General features: G+C 57.4%; 1 protein-coding gene across 1 annotated transcript in view; it reads right to left on the reverse strand.

Annotated features, from left to right (window-relative positions):
- Window positions 1-355: 355 nt before the first annotated feature.
- The window catches only part of LOC119517245, a 119,137-nt gene continuing 94,325 nt past the window's right edge, over window positions 356-25,167 (reverse strand). The window contains 25 exon segments of the mRNA XM_037813807.1: window positions 356-441; window positions 752-902; window positions 1,247-1,401; window positions 1,404-1,455; window positions 3,321-3,518; window positions 3,649-3,825; window positions 4,870-5,055; window positions 5,236-5,352; window positions 5,461-5,515; window positions 8,098-8,268; window positions 8,304-8,401; window positions 9,634-9,812; window positions 9,958-10,018; window positions 10,291-10,484; window positions 10,769-10,947; window positions 13,217-13,390; window positions 14,579-14,762; window positions 14,765-14,811; window positions 15,517-15,587; window positions 15,671-15,713; window positions 15,715-15,782; window positions 17,181-17,336; window positions 18,809-18,934; window positions 19,975-20,061; window positions 21,559-21,695. Coding sequence (XP_037669735.1) covers window positions 356-441; window positions 752-902; window positions 1,247-1,401; window positions 1,404-1,455; window positions 3,321-3,518; window positions 3,649-3,825; window positions 4,870-5,055; window positions 5,236-5,352; window positions 5,461-5,515; window positions 8,098-8,268; window positions 8,304-8,401; window positions 9,634-9,812; window positions 9,958-10,018; window positions 10,291-10,484; window positions 10,769-10,947; window positions 13,217-13,390; window positions 14,579-14,762; window positions 14,765-14,811; window positions 15,517-15,587; window positions 15,671-15,713; window positions 15,715-15,782; window positions 17,181-17,336; window positions 18,809-18,934; window positions 19,975-20,061; window positions 21,559-21,695 — 3,152 coding nt within the window.

Raw genomic sequence — 25,167 nt, forward strand, 5'->3', positions numbered from 1 at the left:
CTGTACAACACTGGTTGAAGGTGTATTCCCAGGGTTTCCAGACATTGTCGGTAGTGGCCATTCAAATCCCCTGATGGCAGGTTTGTGGGTTTAAGTATTCCTTGCTCATTAACTGTTTTGTTTTGATGCTTAGCACAATGTGTGACAATTGAGTGCCTGTCCTTCCTGGCAGGAGCTAAGAGAAAAGAACTGATTTTTCCTCTGTGGAAAGCAGAGGTCAACCAGATGGGGCAGAGCACTTGCTGGCTGGGGCAGCTTACCGCAGATGGGGAAGGCTGCAGGGGCATGAAGCCCTGGGTGCAGAGGTGGATGGAGGCAGCTGGGGCAGGGTCCAGCTGAGATCCAGCACCCACTGTCAGTCCTTGGGAGGGGTCCAGCTGCTGTGCAGCCCAGCCTCACACTCTCCACCTTGACGCTGTTCCCCAGGCCAGAGTGGGGGTCCTGGAAGAAGGCCTGGCAGACGGGGTGCAGTCTTGGGCATACTTGCTAAGTCATGTGTGTGGTCCAGCAGCTGCCCGTGACCCTCTGCCCTCCCACCTTCTTTCCTGGGGAGGCTCAGACAGGAGCATCAGCCTCAGCGGGAGGTAATTGGCACCTTTCTCAGAGCACACAGGTCAAGCCACTTCTCTTTGACCCTGGGGTGAGCGGCCCTTAGGAGCCTTGGCAGGGAGGACCCCTCCTGGGTTCTGCTCTCACAGACCCTGCCCTTGCCAGGGTGCACGGGGCCCTGTTTCCAGATCGCTACCCTCACCTGCCAGCTGCAGGCGAACTCCTCCAGGTTGCCGGCCATGGTGGCTGCGGCAGCACCAGCTCATCACCTGCAGGGCGGGGGGGACAGCAGGGGTGGCAGGGATGCCGCACTCGCCTGCCAACCACGAGGCTGGGAACTGGCTCCCGCAGGCCTGCATGTGTGGGAGGGCACAAGGGCCCCACCGAGTCTTGTCCCCTCAGCACCTGTCCTGGCTCGAAACCCCGGTTAGGGTCTCCATTAGATCATCTGTAAAACAACTGAGAGGATTAAATGAGAATTTGTATGAAATGCACACATTACAGGGCTAGAAATGAGGCAAGTGGTCAACAAAGGGACCTATTTCCACAAGGCATTGCCAAGGAGGGCGTGGCCCCCACTGGAAGTGATCAGAGGACGGGAAATGAGTGGCCTTCGAGGCTCTTCCCCGTTCTGGGCCCTTCAGGCTGAGGGGGTGAGGCCCCAGGAGCAGCAGTGGGCCTGCCTGCTGCCCCCTACCGCACTGCTCCAGGCCACCATCGGAGACCCAGACCTATTATGGTGCCAGAGGTCCAAGGTCAAGCTGCAGAGGTTGGCTCAGACATCACAGGACACAGAGATGCCATCCTCACTCGTCAGCCCGATCCTGGGCACATCCCTTCCCGTCTTGGCCAGTGGAGGTTTACACAGCCCTCCCCAGGCAGGTTGGCAGTGTATCGCCTGTACACCTGTGGGCCAGATGGGGGCTGAACAGGCCCTCCAACGAAGGAGGAAAAGGGATGTGATGGGGGGTTCAGCGTGGGCAGGGGAGCAAAAAATTCTTTGGTCCAAATGCCACCTCCTTGGGGACAGCTGCACAAATGGATTTGTAGAAAAACAGATAAAGAAATACCTTATTTCAAACCACTTCCCCGAGTTGTGTTTTTGCAGGCACCCCAGGGCTGACCCTAGCCCTTCCCCATCTCCCCCGGCACTGGCTGAGCTCGGCTCTTCTTCCCAGCAGAGGAGAGAAGGCGGCTCCCCTCCGGGCTGCCTTCCGCACTGACCCGAGCTTCCTCCCTCCACCGGAGCATCCCAGCCCCAGCAAACCCCCTCTGAGCCCCCACTACTCCGGTCCCCTTGACAAGGAAACTTGCTGAAGGGTGGCCTTTTGTTACCATGTCCACTTCCTTGTTTCCTTCTCCTCTCCCACCCCCACCACGTCACCAAAGACCTGGGGGGCCACCTTGGCGGTCAGGCCCGATGGCGTGTGCCTTTTTCTTCCTTCTGGTTCTCCCCCTACCTTGAGGCCCTGCCTCCTCACCCCATCTTTCTGGGGGGGCCTCAGCCCAGACCTTGGGTACCTTCTTCCATCTCTACAGAATACACCAAACTCCAGCCCTGTGGGTCCCACCATCTACTAAAAACCCGTCCTCAGGGGCTCTCAGGCCCTTCAGACCAAAGGTATCCAAGCCAGAGCTATGGGTACCTTCTCTCGGCCGTCACCACCTTAGGCACTGGTACAGGGGATGGTTGGTTGTGTGTCAACTTGGCAAGGCCAGACGACTCGGCTATTTCACCACACTGATCTAGGTGTTTCTGGGAGGGTTCTTTGTAGAAGTGGCTAACATCTACTATCAGTTGACTTTGAGCACCCAAGGAGGAGCACACACTCATCGTGGTGGGTGGGCCTCGTCCAATCAGTTACGGGCCTGATGAGCAAAAACTGAGGTTTCCCAGAGAAGAAGAAACTCTGCCTCAAGAACCGTGTGGAGTTTTCCAGCCCATTGCCCCTGCTAAGGATTTCAGACCTGCCAGCCCCCACAATTGCATGAACCAATTCCTTAAAACAAGCTGCAATACACACACGTTTATCCCAGTGGGCCTGTTCTCTGAGGAGCCCTGACTGCTACGGCCCATGACCACCCCTCCCACATGCATTCAGATCCCCCGAGGTGTACCCCCAAAACACATCCGTGCTCCTACCAGTGGCTTTTGGGCCATCACCCTCTCACGGGGCCGTGCAGCGGCCTTCCCTCTGGCCCACAGCAGTCATTTGTCTGCAAAGTAGCCACAGGGAAATTTTCAAGCATCCCTCCTTCCTCACCCTCCTCAAGCAGCTTCCCATCCCTCCTCGGCTCACATCTAACCCCTGGCCGGGACTGCAAGGCCTGTGGTGGCCCATGGAGCCCTCCTCTACTCCAGCCTCCACTCCTGGTCCTCGAGCTTGTCACGCTCGGCCTGTCAGGGCCCTGTGCGTTTGCCGTTCCCTAGCCTGGGAGGCCCTTCCCACAGCTCTGCCAGGCTCCACCCCACCGTCACCTCTTGCAAGTGTGGCTGTTCCCCAGCAACTTGGCCGACATAGGCCTTCACGCACGCACATCCCGCAAGGGGCCTGCGTTCCGTTTCCCTCCTCGGGCCTGTTGGGGTACCATCTGGTACCCCTCCCAGGGGCTGCTGGATACGTTACTGTTCCATGACCGAGTCCGACAGAACGAGAGCCTGTGGGGCGCTAAGTCCACCCTTAGCTGCTCGGCCTGTGGCCTCATTTACTTCTCAGCAACTGTCCCATTGCCCCCGTTTGACAGACCCAAGAGCGAAGGCCCCGCGTCACCCAGCTGGGATCTGGTTCCAGCCCATCTAACTGCGAAGCCTGTGCTCTGCTCCGAGCTGCTGCCCACAAAAGCCACGTGCCCACAGGTCTCAGGGGCAGTGCCATCTGCTCAGTGACCTCCCGCTGGCCGCTGGGGCCATACCGCTCCTGCACACTCACCTCCAGGCTGGGGTAGAAGGTGAGGCCTGTGCGGTCCGGCTGCACAGACAGGGATGTGACCCCCCCCCCAAGCCCGCTCGGCTCAGCATGCGTGAGAACGAGTCACGAGTGAAGTCCTGGGCCCGCAGCAGGCTGCTGCCCCGGGCGCCAGGGCCCCACACCCACGTACCTGGCCCCGGCCACCACCGCACGACCTAGAGAGAAGAGGCCCCAGGACGTCCAGAGCGGGCAACCGAGGCAGGGCCCTGGGTTCTGTCCTCCTGGGCGTGGCTCCTGGTCCGACCCCAGCGCAGCAGCCAGAGCCCCAGGATCCCAGGCTTCGAGGTGACTGGAGCTCTAGGGCACCCTAAGCCGAAACAGCAACGGCCACTTTGGCCATAGAAGGGAACAGAGCTCCGACCCCTGCTCCAACGTGGCAGAACCTAGAAAACATTAGGCTGAGTGAGAGAAGCCCGGCACAAAGCCACGTTATATGTACTCGTGTGCACAAAATGTCCAGAAGAGGCAAACCCATAGTGACAGAGAGCAGATGGGTGGTTGCCAGGGGCCAGGAGAGGAGGGAGAACCAGGGGGTGATGGGTAATGGGCGTGGGATTTTTTTGAGGGGGTCATGAGAATGTTCTAGAATTGATTGTGATGATGGATGCACACATCTCTGTGCTAAACGCTATTGAATTGTACATTTAACTGGGTGAATTGACATGTGAATATAGCTCAATAAAACTGTGAAAAAAAGTGAAAGAGGAAAGAAGAAATAGATGTTCACTATAAATCAGAATAATTTTAAAAAAATCTGTGGACAAAGCCTCCATGGGAAATACACAGGAGGGGCCGTGTGGACCCGGCTCTGTGCCCTTCTGTGGCTGAGAAGGGGCAGCTCTGCTGCTGAGCAGCAGCTTGAGGGGGTCAGGCCAAGGCAGGAGAGGGGTCCTGGGAATTGAACGTGTAACATGGGCTGTCGCCACCCCCCCCCCCGCCAGCCTCCTGATGGCCTCGAAGAGAGGCCTATGAACCCCTTTTGCCAGCCGTTGGAGCTGAGGGTCACAGCTAAGTGCCTTGCCCAAGGTCACACGATCAGGACGTGCGGAACTCATAGCCCAGGCTCTTTTCTGTGGCATCACCAGCTGCTTCTGGTCCCGGCCCAGACACACTCACCCCTGACGCCTGGCAAGGCTCCCACCTACCCCGAGCCTCAGCGTCCTCACCTGCACAGTTACGAACACATCTGTGTCTCCACCCCCACTGATAAGTCGCTCCTTACCCAGCCCCAGGGCCAGCGACACCCTAAAGTACTCAAGACCCTCCCTCCCCATCTCGTTTAATTCTCCACTCCCCCTTACAGGTGAGGAAACAGAGTCCCCGAGAGCTTAGGAGACTTGCCAGGCCCCACCCACGGCAAGGGTCGGGCCCCAAGCCCTCGGCGCTGGATCTTGCCCCGGCCCAGCCCCAGCTGCAGGCCCGCCCGGCCGGGAGTCTGGACTCCATTAGGGGCTCCCCGCCAGCTGTGCTTGGAGGTCTCCTGCTCCTCCAGCAGGGTCCTTGGGGACCAGCGTGACCCGGGGAAGGGTGGTGGCTTCTGGGACCAGAGATGGGCCCGTCCCCTCCAGCCTGGCACTCCAGTGCCCAGTGAGATCCTTGCTGCCACGTCCCAAAGGGCGGAGGCAGAGGAGCCTGTGGGGTGGGGTGGGGGTCCCCAGGGCCCGGGCAGGACTCACATTCAAAGGGGCTCCCCGGCAGGCGGCATGTAAGCCGGTACACTTGGCAGCACGCGGGGCCCCTGGAGCTCCCGTAGCGGCCGCAGCAGCCTCTCCGCCAGGTGGCTGGTCACCCGGGCCGGGTCCAGGGGCTTGTCCCCCGCAGGCAGTGGCGGCAGCTACCGTAGGGTTCCTGCAGGGGACAGACAGGGAGGAGCTGGGAGACCCCAGCATGTACGCGTGTCCCTCTGAGCCTCACTGGCCTTAGCCGCAGAATGGCGACAAACCGTACACAAGCTCCTCCTAGGAGGGACCTGCATGGGCGGCTCAGAGGTCGGGGGGCTGTGGGGGTGGGAACGGCCTTCAGCGGGAGCTGGGCCAGGGGGCCGAGGGGGCTGCACACTGGTTTAAGGCCACAGATGTTTGGATGCTCTGTCCCCTGGGGTCTTGGGTCAGCCTGGGGGCAGGGGTGGGTGGGGTGTGGACACCCAGGGAGGGGCCAGGGCCACATCTGGGCCCTGCGAGGTGGATGGCTGCAGTGGCAAGGGCTCCCACCTTGAAACTGGGCCATCAGGAGCAGGCGCTCCGAGCCAGGGAGCCTGGGGCCAGGAAGTCTTGGAGGGTTTGCACAGTTGGGGGATGACTCTAGAACTTTCTCAGGATGGAGAATAGGGGGACGAGCCAACATTGTTGGAACTGAAGGAAAAGGGAGGCCCCTGCTTGCAGCAGCGTTTTAGGGAGAAGAGGGGTGCTTCGCAGCCTCCTGTTGGGGGCCGCTGGGGTGGGCAGAGGCTCTCTGAACTACAAAGTGCCGGACAGAGGCCACCCCACCTTCCCCGAGGAAGCCCAGAGAGCCAGCAGCTCTGGGCAAGAAGCCACCACACAGCCCACTGCTGCTCGAATCCCTTTGCTTGGCCACCCCCTGCTGTCACCAGAGAGCCACTTCTACTTTTAAGGAGCCCTGCCTGGTGGATGATTCTCCAGCCCGCTCTGGAACAGCAGCTGGAGCACCGCGCTGTGGGCGCTGCTGGGGCAGAACCGCACTGTGCTATCTGTTACATACACCAAGGTTAGCTACCCTGTTTTCTAGGTGGGGAAACCGAGGCACAGAGCACTGATCCAGGGTGGCCCCAGCCAGAGGCAGAGCCGGATTCAAACTGAGACTCAGGGGCCCAAGCTTTCCCAGTCCCCGGAGGCCCCGGCGTGGCTGTGGGAGGAGGGGAGCCGCTGCCCAGCCTGCACCCCGTTCCCAGTGGGTCCCCTGCTCAACGCACACACACAGGCCTGTCACCAAGGCCAGCTCTGCTGCTCCCCAAGGGCCAGCAGCCTCCTCTCTAACACCCCCCAAACTGCTCTGGGACCTCACGTGGCAAAGGGGACTTGGCAGACATGATGAAGTTAAGGCTCTCGAGATGGGGAGATTGTCCTGCCTTATCTGGGGGCGCCCAGCCCAGTTGCAAGTGTCCTCAAGAGAGGCAGGAGGGTCAGAGTCAGAGAGAGATGATATGAGGCCAGAAGCAGAGCTCGGACAGAGGAGAAGACGTTACGCTGCTGGATTTGAAGATGGAGGCAGGGGCCACGAGCCAAGCAGTGCTGGCGGCCTCCAGCACCCGGAAAAGGCCAGGAAGCAGACTTAGTGGTGGGGCCCCCAGAAGGAACGCACCCTGCTCTCACCTTGACTTGGGCCCAATGAAGCCCTTCAGACTTCTGACCCCCAGAACTTAAGAGAATAAATGCATGTTGTTTTAAGCCACTGGGTTTGTCACAGCGACTGGAGGGAACTCAGAGCCCTCCCAGCCTGCTCTACCCGCAACCAGCCCCTTCTCCGTAAAAGGTCCCTCAATCCTTCCACCAGCCAAGGCCAGAAACCCTGGGGTCATCCCTGGCTCCTGTGTTTTACCACCAGAGCCACCATGGCATGACCCCCAGGACCTGTGCCAGGGTCCCCCCTCCCTGCTTGGCGGAGCCACCCACGAGCCTTGCCTGGACAACCGACAGCTCTAAACGAGGCTCCCCACATCTATGCCTGCTCCCCACAACAGTCTTTTTTCTCAATATCGGTCCCAGTAGGAACCTTTTACATGAGAGACCACGCTACTCCTCAGCTCAAAACCCCCCCACGTGTTCCCATCTCAGAGGAGAAGCCACGGTCCCCACGAAGGCCCCCCACGTCACCCGGCACCCTTCCGCTCACACCCCACATGCCAGCCCCACTGCCCGCCTCGATATTCTGCAGCCAGGCCCGTACCCCACCCCACCCCAGGCCTCTGCATGGAACGTGCCCTTCCTGCAGCTCTCTGCCCGTGACACCCACCGGCTCACTTCCCCACCTCGCTCGGGTCCTGCTCAAATGAAACCACCCACGGCCGCCCTGTGTACACCAGCCCACTTGGCCTGCTTTGCCTTTTTTTCTAGAGCATTTTTCACCAAACTTGCTAGATCTGGGTTGGCAAACCCATGACCTGCGGGCCAAATCCAGCCTGTGGCCTGCTTTGGAATAGCCTGTGAGCTAAAAATGGTTTTTATATTTGTAAAGGTTACTCAAAAAACAAACAAACAAACAAAAAACACAACAGACTGTACAGCCTGCACAGCCTCACTTGCCGGCTGTGGTAGGGATATTTTATTTATGGGGCCTGTCCATCTCCCTCCAGGAAAACGGACGCTTCCTGGGGGCAGAGGCGCATCTGTCTTTCTCACAGCTCTCTCCCCGCACCTACAACAGCGCCGAGAAGGCATTCACTGGCCAGTGTGGAAGGAAGACCAAGCCTCAGTGTCCTCACCTGTAAAATGGGATCGAAATGTGTGTGTGGCAAGGCCGTAGGTTGTCATGGGATTAAATGAGATGAAGGGCAGAAGGCATTCGGCATGGCGCCTGGCACATGGCAGGTGTTCGGAAAACGCTGGTCCGAGTCCCGAGTTACCTGCCCGAGAAGCTGTACAGGTTGAACAAGCATTGGCAGAGCCTGCTCAGCACTCGGGAGAACGCAGCTTTGCCCGAGAGAGCACCGGGTGGGCAGCCTGGAGAGAGAGGGGCCGGCCGAGCCCTCAGGGCCTCCCCCACCCTGCCAGGCCCCACCTCACCAGCTCCAGTGCTGCCCCCATGGGCTTCAGCTCCCAGCCACCGGACGTCCCAGGCACCCAGGCCTGCAGCCTTCGCAAGGCCTCCTCAGCCCACTCCTACCACACCTCGTCCAGGGGCCGCAGCGTCACCTTGAAACAGGTGTCCTATAGCACGGCAGGGGCCCTGCAAGAGGCGGCACCCACCCTCCATGAGACCAGACACCAGTGCCCCCAGCCCAGGCCTCGAGGAAACAGGGCCTGTTATCTGGAATAGGGAGGAGAAGGGACAATAGAAATAAGGCAGCGGGCACGAGAGCCCGTGCAGAAAAATGTCAACGTAGGAGGCTCAGACCGCAATCCCTGGAAAGGCTGGCTTCCCAGCTTGGCCCTGGGCCGGTGTCTGGGAACTTGGATTTCGGGATCGTCCCACCCATCCCTAACTGGCTCTCTGTACCTAAACCAGTTGTGCAAAGTGGTTGAGGCTGAACCCGTGCTTTCCTTCTGGGAGTCAGGAATTCCGGTACATGCCAGGTAGGAGCTGCCCACGTGACCAGCCCCCAGTAAAAACCCTGGGCACCGAGTCTCCAGTGAGTTCCCTGGTGGGCAGCATGTGCCTTGTGTTAGCACACTTCCGTGCTGGGGGAATGAAGTGCATCTCGTGTGACTCCACTGGGAGAAGATTCTGGAAACTCACACCTGGTCTCCCCCAACTTTGCCCCACATAACTCTTTCTTTGCTTACTAGGCTTTGTATCTTTTCCTATCTTTCCATGGTAATAAATCATGGCCGTGGACACCACTACATTCTGAGTCCCTAGAGAATTGAGCCTGGGGGTTGTTATTGGGGACCCCAACACAAAGACATAAGCAGGGGCGGGAGAACATTGAACAACCAGCACGAGCACCTCCAGTCAGGGGCTCCCAGCTGTGCCCGTGTCAGTCCTGGAGACTCCTGGGCTTTGGGGGGCACCTGGGGCAGTAGCTCTTTACCACCCAGGACAGGAGAGGCCTTAACTTCCAGCACAGCCGTCCAGACACAGACAAAGACACCGGGGACCTGTGTCAGTGAACCTGTTGGAAATAAGGCTGTACTCCAAAGAAATCGGGCGGGAGACTGAAAACACTTGGGCAGCAGACCCAACAGAAGTCAGGCAGCAAACCTGGGTGGACATAGGGGTGTAGGTTAGAGACCTACAAGAATGGAGACGGCACACCCAAAGGAAATGGAAAGGAAGGCTGTGGGTCTAAAAGAAATAAGGTGAGGTCTAAATGAAGGTAGGCTGCAGGCTCACGGGAGAGAAGGGGGCCTTTCTGATTGAAATGATGCCTTGGGCCAAGTGTAGGAGCCTGGAGTCAAGCACAGATTTGGGTGCAGAGTCGCCCCCTCCCCTCATTCACGGTCCAGCCCCGCTGCAGCCACTGCAGGTAGGGGCCAGGCGGTGCATCGGTGTCTCCCCAGCCTGGCTCGGCCTGGCCGCTGGCCCGCGTGGCCCCCAGCCCCGCCCGGGTCGGCTGCGGAAGGGGCCCCGCCACGCTGTCCAGGACACCTGCCGGCCACACCTGGGCAGGGAAACCAAGGCAGGGTCAACAGGAAGGCCCGGGCACAGAGCACTCCAGCCCCTCTTACCTGGGGAGCACAAGATGAGTCACAGGGGGGTCTCTACTCAGAGCCTCCCGTCCTCCTTCTTGTTCTCCAAGCGTGCCCCAACCTGGCCTACCTACCAGGTGCCGGAACCTTCTCCAGCCGGCCTTGCACCTGAGACCTGATTGCTGTGAACCAGGACTGTGGGGCAGAGAGGCAGCCTGGGGGATCCCACAGAGCCTCGGTGGGTGAGTGGGGGCACACAGCTGAAGATGGGGTAGGAACAAAGGGGGCAGAAGGCACCTGTGCCAGCAACAGGGCCCTGAGGACGCTTTTGTCACACTCCGGGGCTGCCTGGCTTTTGTTTTCTTGGAACTGCTGAACCCAAAGGGCCTGGAAGCTCTGGCCATTGCAGGCTCTGCCTGGGGAAAGTGACACCCTCACTTCCCCGGCCCCCGCCCCAGCCCTCTCACCTCCACTCGGCCCAGCGGGGCCCTGTGGCAGCTGCATGTGACCACGTAGAGGCTCTCGTTGACAGCCTGCAGGGTCAGGCCCACAGCACCAAACTCCCTGCTTGGCTCCCTGGGGCAGGAAAGGACGGGTAGTTGCACCCGGCACTTCTCCTTCAGCCTCTTGACCACCCACTCCTCCTCCACTCCACAGTCTTCTATAGCTCCCCATTGCTCACAGGCAGAGACTCAAGGCTTCTGATGGGACGGTCTCGCACCTTGCCACCTAAATAACCCCCGACCCCCTGAAGCCTACTTCCTGTTCCTTCGCTGCCCCCACCCCACCGCCTCCTCCTGTCTACCCATCCAAACCCTCCCAGCCTTGCCCCACACTGCGTGGACTTCTAGACTCTCAACCAACACCCCCATCTCCGGTCTCTCTTGGGCCAAGTTGGGGCCCTGCCCCACCCAGCGGAGCCAGGACCCGACTGTCAGTGCTCACCTTCCTCGTGGGCCCCAGAGGCCTGGGGACAGCTCGAGGCCCGCAGCAGGGACAGCCTCGCGCTCTCACCTCCGCCATCCTTGCTCCCCTCCAGCCGGGCCAGGCTCTGGGAGCCGAGGTGGAGACGCACCCACCTGCTGGCAGGCTGAGCCACTGAGCCTTGGGGCTGCCGACCCGGGCTGGGGGAGAGCAGAGGCCCGACTGGGGCCTGGTCCCTGGTCTGTGTCCCCAGTTGCTGCCCCCTGCCAGCCCCAGGTCTAGGAAGGGGCCGGCTGGGGATGCTGAGGGGGGCCACAGAGAGAGGAGGGAAAAGGCGACCCCCAGCCCCAAGGATGCCACAGGGCCCAGCACCCCATTCTCTGCAGAGAGTGCCTGTTAAAATATATGCCCCGGAACCCATCAACCCACAGCAGCCCCACCCTGGTAGTTTAAAAATTACTGGTCCCTGGGCCCCACCTGAAATGCTGATTTAATTGGTCTGGGGTGGGGTCTGGGCACCAGCATTTTTAACCTCCCCAGTGCCCGGTATTTCTAGGTGTGGCCCAGGTTTTCTATGTTTGCATAAGAACCTCTGCAAATGTCTTAGCAAGTTCCAGGAGATACCGTGGGAACACCTGGTTTAAAGCCCCAGATGCTGAGCAGGTCTAGCTGGCAGGGATTCAAGGGAGGGAGGGGCACACAGGACAGGTAACTTTTGAATGGGGTGGGGTGACGTCAAGAAAGAGGCAGAGGCCCTGAGAGAAAGCACACCTGGATGAGACCCTGCAGAAGGGGAAGCATGGCGGGGGGCCGGGGAGGGGTGTAGCCACTTCTGGACTCAGCTGTTTTCTAGTCCAGTCACTGCAACTAACAAGCTGTGCAACCTTGAATAAGTGTGTCACCCTCTCTGGGTTTCAGTTTCAAAATCCGTAAAATGATGTAGAACAGTGGTTCTCCCGATTTAGCAGTGCGTGTTTAGGGGGTGCTGCAGATTCCTGAGTGTCCTCCAGAGATTTCTGAATTGGTGGGTGGAGGGGGAGCCCAGGAATCTACAGATTTAAAGTGCACGAGGTGAGCCTGATGAGGAGCTTTCACAAACCACACGCGGGGGACCTCTGAGCTCCACCCTGCTGTTACCCAGCAGCTGGATAGCAATCGCCCCACTGGCTGCTCTGCATCCTGACTGAGTCCCCTAACCTCTGATTCTGTTCCTGCTCTATAAATAGGGCCCCGGTTGGTGTGAGGACTGGACAAGACTAGGAAAGGCCTGTGTCCATTCATGGACCCCAAAACGGGGCAAAAAAGAGAAGGGGCTGGAACCAGCCTCTCCTGCAGCGCTCGGGAAGCGGTTGGGACAAGGACTGGGATGGGGAACAGAAGGAGGGCGGTTCTGCTGGGAAATGGGGAAGTGAGCATCGGCCCCAAGAACCACAGAAGGAAAAGCTCTTTTGAAACCTCCATGGCTGCTGGACTGGGAGATGGGGGCTAAGGCTGCTCCTGACCCAGAAACGCCACCCTCGCCCCGCTCACTCCTCCCCCAGCTGCCGGGAGGAAGGGGCGTGCCCGGAAGGAAGCACCCATCCCTGAGCACCTACTATGTGCAGGCGCCGTCTCTTTTCCTCCCAACAAATCTGCAAAGGAGGTGGAATTTATTCCTGTTAGATGGAGGGGCAGAGTCACAAGGTCAGGTTTGGAGAAACCGAGGCAGGCCAGTTCCAGCATCGCTGGAGCACCCACCGTTCGTGCCGGTGCTGTGCTGGCAGAGGGAAGGGGTGCCCGGGAGAAGGACGTTTATGCAGAATCTCATTTAGCCCCACAAACCACTCTGTGAAATATCTGATCCCCATCACGGATGAGGAAACGCAGGCTTGGAGAGGTCCCTTCCCGAGATCACTCGGCCAGGTAGGGGCAGAGCAGGCATTTGAACCCAGCTCTGTCCCTCCCTAACCCCCTGAGCTGCTGGGAGTGTGGGTGGGGGAGGACGACGCAAGGCTGATAAAGGCTGATGATAGTAACAGCTGATAATGATAAGAGCTGATACTTATTTAGACACTTTGCCAAGCGATTCAGACAGATGCATAGAGTTAATCCTTGCACTATTGATCCCACCTGACAAGGGCAGGTGCAATGACTATTTCCCATTTTACAGGACAGAAACCAAGGCACGGAGAGAAGTAAGTTGCAAGCTGGGCAGAGGCTGGGCTGTGATTCAAATCCGGCAGACCAGCCCTTTTCTCTTTGCTATAGGAAGGTCTGGATGCTGGGGTGGGGGGAGGAGCTGCTTTGTCCCAGGCCCAGACCCGGGGTGGGGGGTTCGCGGGTTGAGATGTAGGCGGAGACTGGTTAGCTGAAGTTGAGCCCCTGTTCGCAGCAGGCTGCTGGCCTGCAGTTCCGAGGGTGGCCGGCAGATGGCAGTGGCTGCCCAGTGGCCGGAGCGGTGGGCGGGAGGGACGCCGGGCATCCTCCCACGGGGGCGGCACCACCTCCAGCTCCCGAGAGGAGTCGGGCCCCGGGGTCTGCTGTGGTTGCGGAGAGTCAGGCTCAGGCTCAGGCTCAGGCCCAGGACGAGGCGAGGACCAGCTGGCGGTGGGAACACCCAGGAGCCCACCGCGGCCCAGGGCGTGCTCCCCCGAGACAGAGGGCCTGGGACAGGACGCCTGGGGTGTGGGCGGCTCGGGGGGCGCAGGAGTGGCAGCTTCTTTCCTTTCCCTCCCAGGCCCCCCTCCCTCATGCCGGGACAGTCTCCGTGGCCTCCCATTCGGTCTCCCAGCCCCTACCCCAGCCCCACCCCCCAGCCAGCCTGACTTTTACGACGGGCGCATGGGACAGTGCGCCCTGCTCTGCCTTCCCACTGCGCTCAGAGGCGAATCCAAGCTCCCCGACCGCACCTCCTACCCCTACGCCGGCCGCCGCGGGGCATTTGCACAGGCTGCTCCCACCATGGGGCGCCCCCACCTCCCCAGCCCCCACCCCTGCCCCGCAGCCTTCCTTCACAGCCGGCACCACCCCTGACCGGGTGCCCCACGTCCCCTTTTGTCTCCCCTTCCCCTCCCCCTGGAAGGGGAGCACCAGGAGGGAGAGGACCTGCTCCGTCTTTCTCCATCTGTGTCCCTGCACCTGGAAGGCCTGGCACGGTGAACCCTGAAATGTTTTCTGAATGGATGAATGGATAGTTAAGGGGTGGCACACTGTGGCCTGTGGGCCGATCTAGCCTCTGTCTGTAAATAAAGATTTATTCATTCATGTGTCAAGGGCAGAGTTGAATGGTTGTGACAAACACTTTACGGCCCACAAACCAATCATATTTACAATCTGCCCCTTTATACAAAAAGCACGCAGACCTGTGGGGTGGACGGATGGATGGATGGGAGGGAGGATGGATGGATGGGTGGGTGGGTGGATGGATGGGTGCATGGATGGATGGTTGATGGGTGGATGATGGATGGATGGGTGGGAAAGTTGGTGGATGGTGGGAGAATGGATGGATGGGTGGATATAGTGGAATGGATGGAGGATGGACAGATGGGAAGGAAGAAGGATAGATAGATGATGGGTGGATGGACAGATAAAAGAACCAATCAACCAGGTAACAAACCCAGGAGAAATGTTGGGGGGTCACCCCTTCCTCTAACACTGATGAGGAAGGTGACAATGGTTCGTTCCAGGCCCCACACTAATCCCTCCTCGTGTGCCATCTCGCCCCCGACTCTCACAGCCGCCCCGTGCGCTGGGAGCTCTCGTTCCTTCCACGCCTCAGATGAGGAGCCTGCACACACCACCCAGCCGGCCCAGGGCAGAGCCACGGCGGTGGCACCCAGCTGCCTGGCTCACAGCCTGCACTCGGGGCACCCTCCTCTCTCTCGCTTCCGCTCCCCTACGGATCCCTGCTCCCCCAGCTGCCCCTTCCCGGGTAGGTCACAGAGCCCCGGGGGGAGGGCATGGCGCAGCCGGTGGGCATGGCCAGTCTCCACCTCTGCCCAGAAGCTCTGCTTGGCACAGGGGGCTGTGAAGACTGCTCCAGCAGGGCCTCTGCGTAGATTTTGTCTGGCTGGAATGGCCGATGCCTGTGGTGAATAAGAGGGCACCATGGGGCAGGTGCCCACCGTGGAGGTGGAAAGGGTTCTGATGCCCTGGCGCGACCGGGCACCCTGCAGTTGGGAGGACCCGGTGCAGACAAGAGCAGATGCCAGGACCCTTGTCAGCCACAGCAACTGCTTATGCTGCAGGGCAGGGATTTTGTTGGGAGCCCCGAGGGTGCTGGGCTAAGGGTGCCAGGGACCTGGGGTGGGAGACCCCAGAAGAAGCAGGGGGACTTCCTGTACCAGGCTTGGCAGAGCAGCCCCATCTCGAGCCCCAGGAGAGAGACGATTCTGGGGGAGACCCTGACACCCCTGGGAACCTGAGCTCCCCCTGCCCGGATGAGCCCCCCAGCATCCCTGGCTCCTCTGCCCCTCCATTCCCCACCCCCACTGGAGGGCTTACCTGGTGCCTGCACTTTCCTTCCTTATCTCCTAGAGCCTCCTGTACTCCAGCCAGGGACAGATTATCGCACCCATTGTACAGGTGAGCAAACCAAGGCTCACAGTGGAGAAACAAGCTGTTTGGGGTCCCACGGCACAGCCGGCCCTGGCCCCAGAGCTGGGCCCTTTCTGCAGTGGGCAGGGCTGCCCTGCACGTTTCCTATCAGGAATCTGGCTTCCCAGGCCTTGCCTTGTACATCAGGTTCTGCTGCACCTGGTGCTGCTCCTAGGGCGGCCGGAGCTGCTCGCCGAACACGGCCAGGGTCTGCATTAAGGCTCCCACAGGCTGTGAGGGGGTCCAGGCCCAGGGTTGTCTGGAGCTGAGGGGGAAAGAGAGTGGGGTGCATGACCCAGGTATGGTCTAGAGGCCAGGAAGAGGGGGAGCCCTGGACTTGGCACACACCTGCCCCAGTGAGCCGGCTAGGCAGCCCTCCCAGGTGCTGCTGCACTGACGACCTGTTGGCCCAGGTGAGCTGCAAGATCAAGGGCTGCCCCCTGTTCCAGGCAAGCTGCACCTGCATGGAGAGGGGCCAGGGGACATGGGGGAAGAGAAGCTGGGACACATGCTCCCCCTGCCCTTCTCTGTTGAGGGGGTGAGGAGAGGAAGTGGAGAGGCTGGTGTGCCCACCCCCAATCCCTGTGAGAGCCCCGAGCCACCTCTACCCAGGAAGACTAAAAGCGTTTGGGAAATGCCTCATCCTCAATAGACAGACACAGCTCTTCCAAAGACGGTAAACTCAGAGCTTGTCATGAGGGCCCACTTACCAACCTGATCTGCAATGCCCCCCCCATCTGACTTCCTCTCCCCCTCCTGCCACTTACCTACTGACTCTTCCTGAAGCCCCCCCAGCCTGCCCACCTCAGGGCCACTGAAGTTGCCGTTCCTCCACCTGGAATGCCACTTTTCCCCAGCTCGGCTTTCTCCTTCCTGGTCCTCAGCTGACAAGCCACCTCTCCCAAGAGGCCCTTGTTGACCACCCCCATCCAAAGTGCAGCCCCCAACTGATTATTCTCTATTGCAGCCTCCTCTTTCCTTTCTTCATGATGCTTACGGCAACTTCTAATTTTCTATTCATTGATTTCTGGGCAGGGTCTTTGGTCAAAATGCTGAGGCTCTGAGTGGTGATGTGTGTGGCTAGCCAGACAGGGTGTCCAGCTGCCCGGCTCTTACACCCTGCATCTGCTAGTACATGCTGCATGGGGGGGTGCTTGTAAATTCTGTTTCCCCCACTTAAAACGTGAGCTCTAAGGATGCAGGGAGGCACATGGGTGCCTTGAGCACTGCTCGGCACACAGTCGGTGCTCAATAAGGTTTTGACGATGGAGCAGTTGAGAGAAGGGCCCTGAGAAAGTCAGGTTGGATGAACAGGACACCCACCTGCCAGCTCTGCCTGCTGCCCCTTCCCCAGCTGCAGCGAGGAGGAGGGTGTCACCTGGGGAGTGAGATAGGCTACGCCCAGGGGCCTGTCCTCCCCAGGCCCACTCTGCACAGACCCCGTTAGCAACAAGGCCAAGGGTGCACAGGAAGCGGCTCTGAGCCCAGAATCTGAAACTGTGTGGTCCACCCTTGGAGGGTTTCAGCCCATTTCACAGAGGAGGAAACCGAGGCCCAGAGAGGAGCAGACATGAACCAGTGCAAGAAGAAGGACATGAGGCCGAGGACACAGGTGCTGCAGCCGTTCGTGGGTTCAAATCCCAGCCCTGCCTTCTACCAGCTCTGGGACTCCAGGTGAGTGGCCATACCTCTTGGGGCCTCAATGCCACCCTCTGGAGGAGGCTGGTGGGGTGGACGTGAGGCCACGGAGTGAGCCACTACTGTTATTGTTGTCAGGACTCAGTTCTCTGCCCCCACTCAGGGCCTTCCCCACCTGGCACAAAACCCACCCACCCCCAGGGCTCCTCCCAGCCCCCACCAGCTCCTCCCGGTGGCTGCATCCTGAGGGCGCTGAGGACAGGCGGAGGCTGCGGTGCCGCAGCAGGGGGAGGGGAAGCGGGTGGGGGGGGTGTGCACGAGGCCGGGGGTTCCAGGGTGTCTCGGGCAGGCCATCCCTCCAGGCCGTGAGTGGACACTCGCTCAGGGGCCACATGCTCAGGTCATTTCCGCCAAATTCAGAAGCTGCATGCTCACTCCATGGCCACACACCGGGCCGACTCTCACAACTTGTCCCTGTGGCTGCCCCGAATCTCCACCCCTCCTGCATCCCGCCCTTGGCAACGAGATGGCGGCTCCTTCCTCCAAGAGGTGGGCTGTGCTTCCCCAGCCCCCAAATCTGTGCTTGTCTCGTCCCTTGCAATAGGATGAGGGGGACCTGACAGCACACCAGATCCGGGCCTCGACCCTACAGGGCCTCAGCCCCAACTTGCTCTTAGAGCCCAGCCGGGGGGACAGTGACAGCCCATGTAGAGGAGGGTCTGGTTGTTTCAGCCAAGGCCACTCTAGATCTGCCAACAGCCAGTCAGCCCCCAAACAAGTTAGAGAGTTCGGCGGAGACCAGAACAGCTGAGAACAGACTCACGGGGGGGGGGGGGGGGGGGGGATAATAAACACCTGTTTTAAGCCACTGAGTTTTGGGCTGGTTTGTTATCCAGCAATAGCTGACTGATACAGTCCCCTCCACTCAACTACCCGTATCACTCTCAGGTGCCCATATCCGGGTACCCACGGCCCTGGGCTGCCTCGCACCCTCTTGTATCACAGTCGATTGTTCTGTGCTCTCACTCCATCTTGGGGTGTGGACACAGGTGGTCCCCCCAGAGCTAAGGCCTCGCAGGTGCACAGTCTCCTCACTCCAGATGATCTTCCTGCTCTCCCCAGGCTGAGGCCAGGGCCCCGCCCTCCTGCATCCCTTGACCCCATCCTGTGAGGGCACCAGTGTGTCCCGCCTCCCCAGACCCCGGCCCCCCACCCTCTCACCCCCCTCAGGCCCCTCTGCAGCTCTCCGGAAGGGGCCCCCGCAGGGAGGCTGTGCCCAGAGACATGGGCATTAGCTGGGTCCCGAGGCCTTGCCTGGTCCTCACTCCCGAAGACGCTGGCCACCCTTGCCATGTGGAGTTGGACCCCTTCATTCCTTCATCCTTGACCCGCCAACCCCAGGGCCCCGTGAGCACCGTGTGGGGTCTGCCGGCCACCCCTGCTCCCCTCTGCTCAAGGGCGCTGACCTCGTGCAGGGGAAACTGTGGGCCCCTGCAGATGTGTGCCCCCCACCATGGGCCCACACGCAGGCACCCCCCCCACACACACACACACACGCACACACACGCACACACACGTTGCCTTGGCTGGCTGGGAACCTACACATTTCCTCCGCAGCCCAAGGCCCACATGTGGCAAACAGGGAGAACACAATGGGACCACCCGGCAAGCCGTGCCCCCCGGGCGGGGGTCTGCACTGTGTCTCCCCACTTGGGGGTCAGCAGGTCGGGCTCTGCTTGGTGCTCGGGGGCTCCTCCAACAGAAGCCTGTGTTGCTGCAAAAGACAATTTATGGCTGCTCTAAGGGGGTCTGTTTCCTGGAGGACCCCAGGGAGTCACATGTGCCCACCTGGGGACCGCTGGGGGGAGGGCTCGGGAACCAGCACTCGGCGCCGCCGCCAGCCGGCACCGAAACCCACGGGCCGCTCAGGGTGGGCGCGCCTTCCACGCCCAGCTCCCCCTGCGTCCCTTCATGCTGGGGGTGGTTGCACTAACGACGTGAAGGTGCCCCCTCTGCATCAGCCCTGGGTGCCGTTTACTTCTTCACTGCAGCCGGGCCCGTGAGGAAAGCCCACTGGTGCCAAACTCAGATTGTTTTAAAAAATGCCCAAACATAAGCAGGCTTTAGCCGTTTGGAGCCGATCTGCTTTGCACACCGCTGGAACTGTGCCGAGTAGCTGTGCACCATAGATCAGGTAAAACTCTGCAGCTAGAAGCCCCGGAGCCCCTTCTGCTCCTTGGAGTTCTCTGGCTCGGGGACCCCGTCATGCTGACTGTGACATGCCTAGTCCCATAACACCCCCCACCCCCTACACACACACATACTTTCCCTTCCTCCCCAGGGTTTTCCTTTCCCCCTACCCCCCACCCCGGTGGCTCCCTTATGCTGCAGCCCTGGGAAGGTTACCTGCTGAGAGGCATGTCCTTTCCGCTGCAAACCTGCCAAAGCATCGCCCCAATAAATAGCTTGGGTGCGACGGCCATCTAGGTGGCCCAATCTGTTTCTTGATCAACTCGGAAATCCTCACAGTTGACCTACAGCAGCTTCTCACCAGGGCTGAGACCCTGTGCGACCGGGATCTCCCAGCTCCCCCAGCCACTCACCTCTCTCTCCCCCACCCCACCCTTCCCTTCCCTCCAGCCACACTGGCCTCAAGGCCGTCCCCTAACATGCTAAGTTTATTCCCACCTCAGGGCCTTTGCCATGCTCTTCCCTCCTCCTGAAACACTTTTCCCCGGGTCTTCACCAGGGCCGGATCCTTCTTGCTATTTAGGCCTCAGCTCGAACATCACCTCCTCCGAGAAGCCTTCCCAGACCACCCCATCTAAAGGAGCCCCCCCTCTTCTCTGCAAATCAAACCCTCTTTGCTTTCCCAGCCTTTCTCACTCTTGGAAATTGTCGTGCCTGGGCACTGTTTTGTTCAGGTGTTTCCAGGCTCACTTCTTGGCTCCCTGAGGAGACCGCCTGGGTCTGGACAATCTCCCTTCCCAGGGGACACCCTGTGTGACACTCACCCTGCACGCTGAGGGGTCTAGTGAGGCTGCCACTGATGAACCCTCCTGGCCGTCTGTGTCCTCAGGACCAGCTCCCGGGGAAGAGCACTGAGCGGGAAGAGAAAGACGGAGCTGGAGCTGTTGGAGAACCCCACCTCCACCCCTACTTGGGGAGGGAACCAAGAGAAACTTTCAGGAAACTTCTGTGGAGCGTTTAGAGTTCACTGAGCCTCTGTATACATCAGGGGCCAAAGAGCCAGCTGCCACCCAGCAATGGGCATGTAACGCAAAGAAGGGGGACAGGCAGGTGCAGACCCCATGGAAAGAGCATCACCCAGCTCCACTTCCAAGCTGTGTGGCCCTGTGCAAGTTTCCTAACCTCTCTGATCCCCAGTTTCCTCATCTCTAACATGGGGATGATAATAACAGCACCCACCTCTTCAAGACAGTATGGGTGGGCTGGACCCAGGGAAAATGCCAAGCTGGGAGCTGCTGCGGTTGGTATTATTTATCAAACATTCAATGAGCAGTATATGTACCCCAGGACTGAGAGTTGGGGTACAAAGATAAGCAAGACCCTGAAGGGGCTCCAAGGCCAGTGGGGGAGACAGTCACAGAGATAGAAAATGATGGGACAAAATGGCAAGGACAGCCCCGAGAAATATTCAGGGGACACAGGAACATGGAGAAGGAGGCTGGTGGACAAGGCGGGGAAGGGCATTCCAAGCAGAGGGAACAGCCTGCGCAAAGGCTCAGAGAGGAGCACTGTCCCTGCCAGTGGGCGCTGCAGTTGAGGGTGGCTTGAGGGTGCTGCAGGGGGACTGCTGAGGGGAATTAACGCCTAAATGTCTCAAAAACTCATCACAACTGACCTTGGTCCCAGACACCATTATTTTTGGCCCTGCCCTTTCTCGTAGCTTTCTCACTGCTGCCCCCTTTAGGTCCCTCCTCACACAGCAGCCACATTTGGATCAAGTCCAAAGACTTCCAGTTTCAGATGGAATAAAATCCAAAATCTGTCCTGTGGCCTGACATGCTCCACATGATAGACCCCCGTGTCCTCCTACCACGCCCTCCTTCTCCCAGTGGCTTCTTGGCTGTTCTGCTCCAGCCCCGCAGTGGCTTCTTGGTCATCTGTCAAACATGCCAAGCCCGTTCCTGCCTCCAGACCTTTACACGCACTGCCCCTCTGCCAGGAATGCCCTTCGCCCAGATTCCCAAATGCCCGAAATCTGTCCGTCATCGGAGTCTCAGCTCAAATGTTGTCTCCTCAGTGGCACCTTTTCTGGCCACCTAATCTAAATAGTCCCCTGGCCATTTCTGGAAACATCTCCCTGCCTTGTTTTCTCTATAGCATGCATCACCATCTGGGACATTTTCTTGTTTGTTTATGTGATTTTTATTTTATCAGTCTCCCCCAGGAGACTATCAACTTGATGAGAGCAGGGACTTCTCTATCCTGTTCTAGGCAAGTCCCCAGCTTCTGGAATAGGTCTATTACCAATTATCTAGTAGAAGTTTATTAAATCATGCATAAAGAAGAGAGGAAGGACACAGGGACTGGCTGAGAACCCCTCCCGGTAATTTCTGCCCACTTCCCAGCACTGCCTGTTTCAGGTGCTCCCGGGAACCAGGACTCCAGGACACGTCCTCGCTTCTCAAAAGGCTGTCCTCCCCGGGCCCTGGCCACCCGCTGATGGACCTGGGGGATGGTCTGTTCCCCTTGATGCTGCTGGTGAGAACTGTGAGGGCAGCGAGCAGGCTGGTGCTGATGAGAAACGATGCCCCTCTACCCCCAAGACAAATGTGCTCTCAGCTTCACCCTCGGATCACCCCAACTGGGTCCAAAGGAAAGCAAGTGAGAAATCTCATGCGGTCTCTGACAACATTCAGGCAGAGGTTGGCCCCAGGTGGTCGACTCTGCCTCTGAGAGACCCACAGGTTTCTGGCCTGGATGAGCTCTAATGAAATGAGGGTCCGGAGTCTCAGTTTATGTCACCAGACACAGTCCTGGCAATAATGCATCCACGCCTTTCATGCTGTGTGACACTGACTTGAAGATAGCTACTGGCCTGGGGCCAGCAGGCAAGGAGTCTAGTTGCAGTACCATTTGCAACAGCAGAGGGCAGCCTAGCACAGAGAACAAAGCAACAAAGAGCCCAGGGCTCTGTCTGCTGCTTAAGGGGTGGGTGACTTGCAGTTAGTTCCTTCACCACCTGAGCCTCAGTTTATCATCTGGAAAATGGGGATAAGGGTACCTACTTTATTAATGGGTTGTGAGAATTGGATGAAATAATGTGATAACTTCCAGGCTAGCTAAACAGAAGAATCACTCTGGGTGTTTGCTAAAAATATAGGTTCTGGGATCTTTCCTAAGACCTGTAAAAACAGAACGTCAGGGGAACAGAGCCAAGAACTGGCATTTTAAAAGAACTAATTGGACAAAACATGGCCTATGATCTTGACTCCTGTCAAAAATGTTCAACCTGAATCCAATGGTGAGGAAACAATCTGACAAATCCAAATTGAGGACGTTTGCCTAAACACTTCAAAATCATCAATGCAGTAAATACTGTATTTTTTGAAGGTGGTTAGCAATATATATATACTGAAATATCTAAGGGAAAGTAGACCAGAGTCTGCAACTTACTTTGAAATGCATTAAAAAAAGGGGGGGGGGGACTTCCGGGAAGATGGTAGAAATGGCAGAGTAGGTGAGGTGGACGGGCTTCTCCTCCATCAGAGTAACTAGAAAGCGGCCGGAGGACACCAGGGACTGCGGTTCTGGGGTGTGACCAGCCATAGAGGGCCCCCACAGTATGTGGTGGAGACACCCGACAAAATCACAGGGGACACCTGACAAAAAGTGGCTGGAGGGATGCGGAGAGTGTGTTCCCCATCTGGACTGCACCCCCCTCCCAGGCAGGCAGCGGCAAAACTGTCACTGGGCAAGGGAGTGAGCAGTGGCTTTCCGCTCCCGTGCACCTACCTTGACAGTTTGCTGGGGGGTGACCCTCTTCAGCCAGACAGCAGGGAGCTCCCATGAGGGAACCTAGTGGGCTGTGATTGCTCTCCCCCCACAGAAGTCTGGGGATGCAATGGTGAGAAGCGGGGAAGGGAGAGGCGCCATACCAGTGATTGGGAGCCCCTCATGCACTCCAGAGACTCACAGGCACTTGGCATGCAGAGAACCAGCAGGCAGGGCCCACGTCCCACCTGAGGGGTGCCCGGGATCGGACTCCCTGCCTACCTGTTCAGGGTCCCTATCACAGCCCCAGGGCAGGCATTCCCCCGAGCACATGGAGATCCAGTGCACTGATTGGTTCCCCACCCAGTTTGGACTCTGCCCACCACACAGAAGTTCAGGGAAGACCTACTTGAGAGCACCACCTGCTGGCAGGTTAGGGTAACTGCACTCCAGCAAGCTGTGCCTCGAGAATGCCACCTGCTGGTGGACCAGGGAAATGTCACTCCAGCAAGCTGTGCCTCACAAGTGCCACCTGCTGGGAGAATTTGGAAACTGCACTCCAGAAAACCGAATTACATATAAATATTCAATTAATTCTGCAACTCCCAAAATAACCCCATCAAGACAAGCAAATGCTCTGAAGCCAGCAGAAAATTACAAAGCACTTGAAGGATATAGAAGATATGGACAAGCCAAATGAACAAATTAAAAAGCTGGAAGAGACACAAAATTTGGAGCAATTAATCAAAGAAGTACACACAAATATCAATATTATGGCTCAGGATATAAAGGTCATGAAGAAGATCCTAGAAGAGCATAAAGAAGAATTTCCAAGAGTAAATAAAAAAAAAATGGCGGACCTTATGGAAATAAAAAATACTGTTGATCAAATTAAAAATATTCTTGAGACACACAACACCATATTTGAAGAAGAAGAGGAATGAATTAGTGACCTTGAAGATAGGTTATGGAAAATGAAAACACAAAAGAACGAATGGTGAAAAAATTGAAAAATGTGAAACGGATCTCAGTGAAATGCCGGACAACATGAAGTGCACAAATATAAGAATCATTGGTGCTCCAGAAGGGGAAGAAAGAACAAAGGGCTAGGAAGAGTATTCGAAGAAATTGTTGGGGAAAACTTCCCAACCCTTCTAAATGACATAAATATCCAAATTACAGATGCCTGACGGACTCCAAAAAGAATAAATCCAAATAAACCTACTCTGAGATATATACTGACTAGATTATCAAATGCTGGAGAGATGGAGAGACTTCTGAGAGAGAAGCAATTCACCACATACAAGGGAAACAACATGAGACTAAGTACTGACTACTCAGCGGCCACCATGGAGGTGAGAAGGCAGTGGTATGATGTATTTAAGATTCTGAAAGAGAAAAATTGCCAGCCAAGAATTTTTTATCCAGCAAAGCTCTCCTTCAAAATTGAGGGAGAGTTTAAAATTTTCACAAACAAACAAAGACTGAGAGAATTTGTTAACAAGAGACCTGCCCTGCAAGAAGTACTAAATGGAGATCTACCAGCTGAGAAAAAAAGAACAGAGAAAGAGGTCTGGAGAAGAGCACAGAACTGAAGAGTAATTAGTAAGGGCAACTTAAAGGAAAAAAAGAGAGAGGGAAAAAAATAAAAATAGATATAACAACTAAAAACCAAAGGATAAGATGGCTGATTCAAGAACTCCCTTCACAGAAATAACTTTAAATGTGAATGGATTAAACTCTCCAATTAAAAAATACAGACTGGTAGAATGGACTAAAAAATACGACCCAGCAATATGCTGCTTACAAGAGACTCATCTTAGACTTGGTGACACAAAGAGACAAGGTGAAAGGATGGAAAAAAATATTTCATGCCAATTGCAATCAAAAGAAAGCTGGGATAGCTCTACTAATATGAGACAAAATAGACTTCAAATGAAAATTTGTTAAAAGAGATAAAGAAGGACATTGTATATTGATAAAAGGGATAATTCACCAAGAAGAAATAACAATCATAAATGTTTATGCACCCAGTCAAGGCGTTCCAAAGTACATGAGACAAACAATGGCTAAACTGAAGGGAGTGACAGACACGTCTACAGTTATAGTGGGAGACTTCAATACACCACGTTCTTCTATAGACAGAACAACTAGACAGAGGACCAATAAGGAAGTTGAGAACCTAAACAATGTGACACATGAACTAGACTTAACAGACATATATAGATCGTTACATCCCAAAGTAC

This window comes from Choloepus didactylus, chromosome 21 (assembly GCF_015220235.1).
Source record: "Choloepus didactylus isolate mChoDid1 chromosome 21, mChoDid1.pri, whole genome shotgun sequence".
Classification (NCBI taxonomy): Eukaryota; Metazoa; Chordata; class Mammalia; order Pilosa; family Megalonychidae; genus Choloepus; species Choloepus didactylus.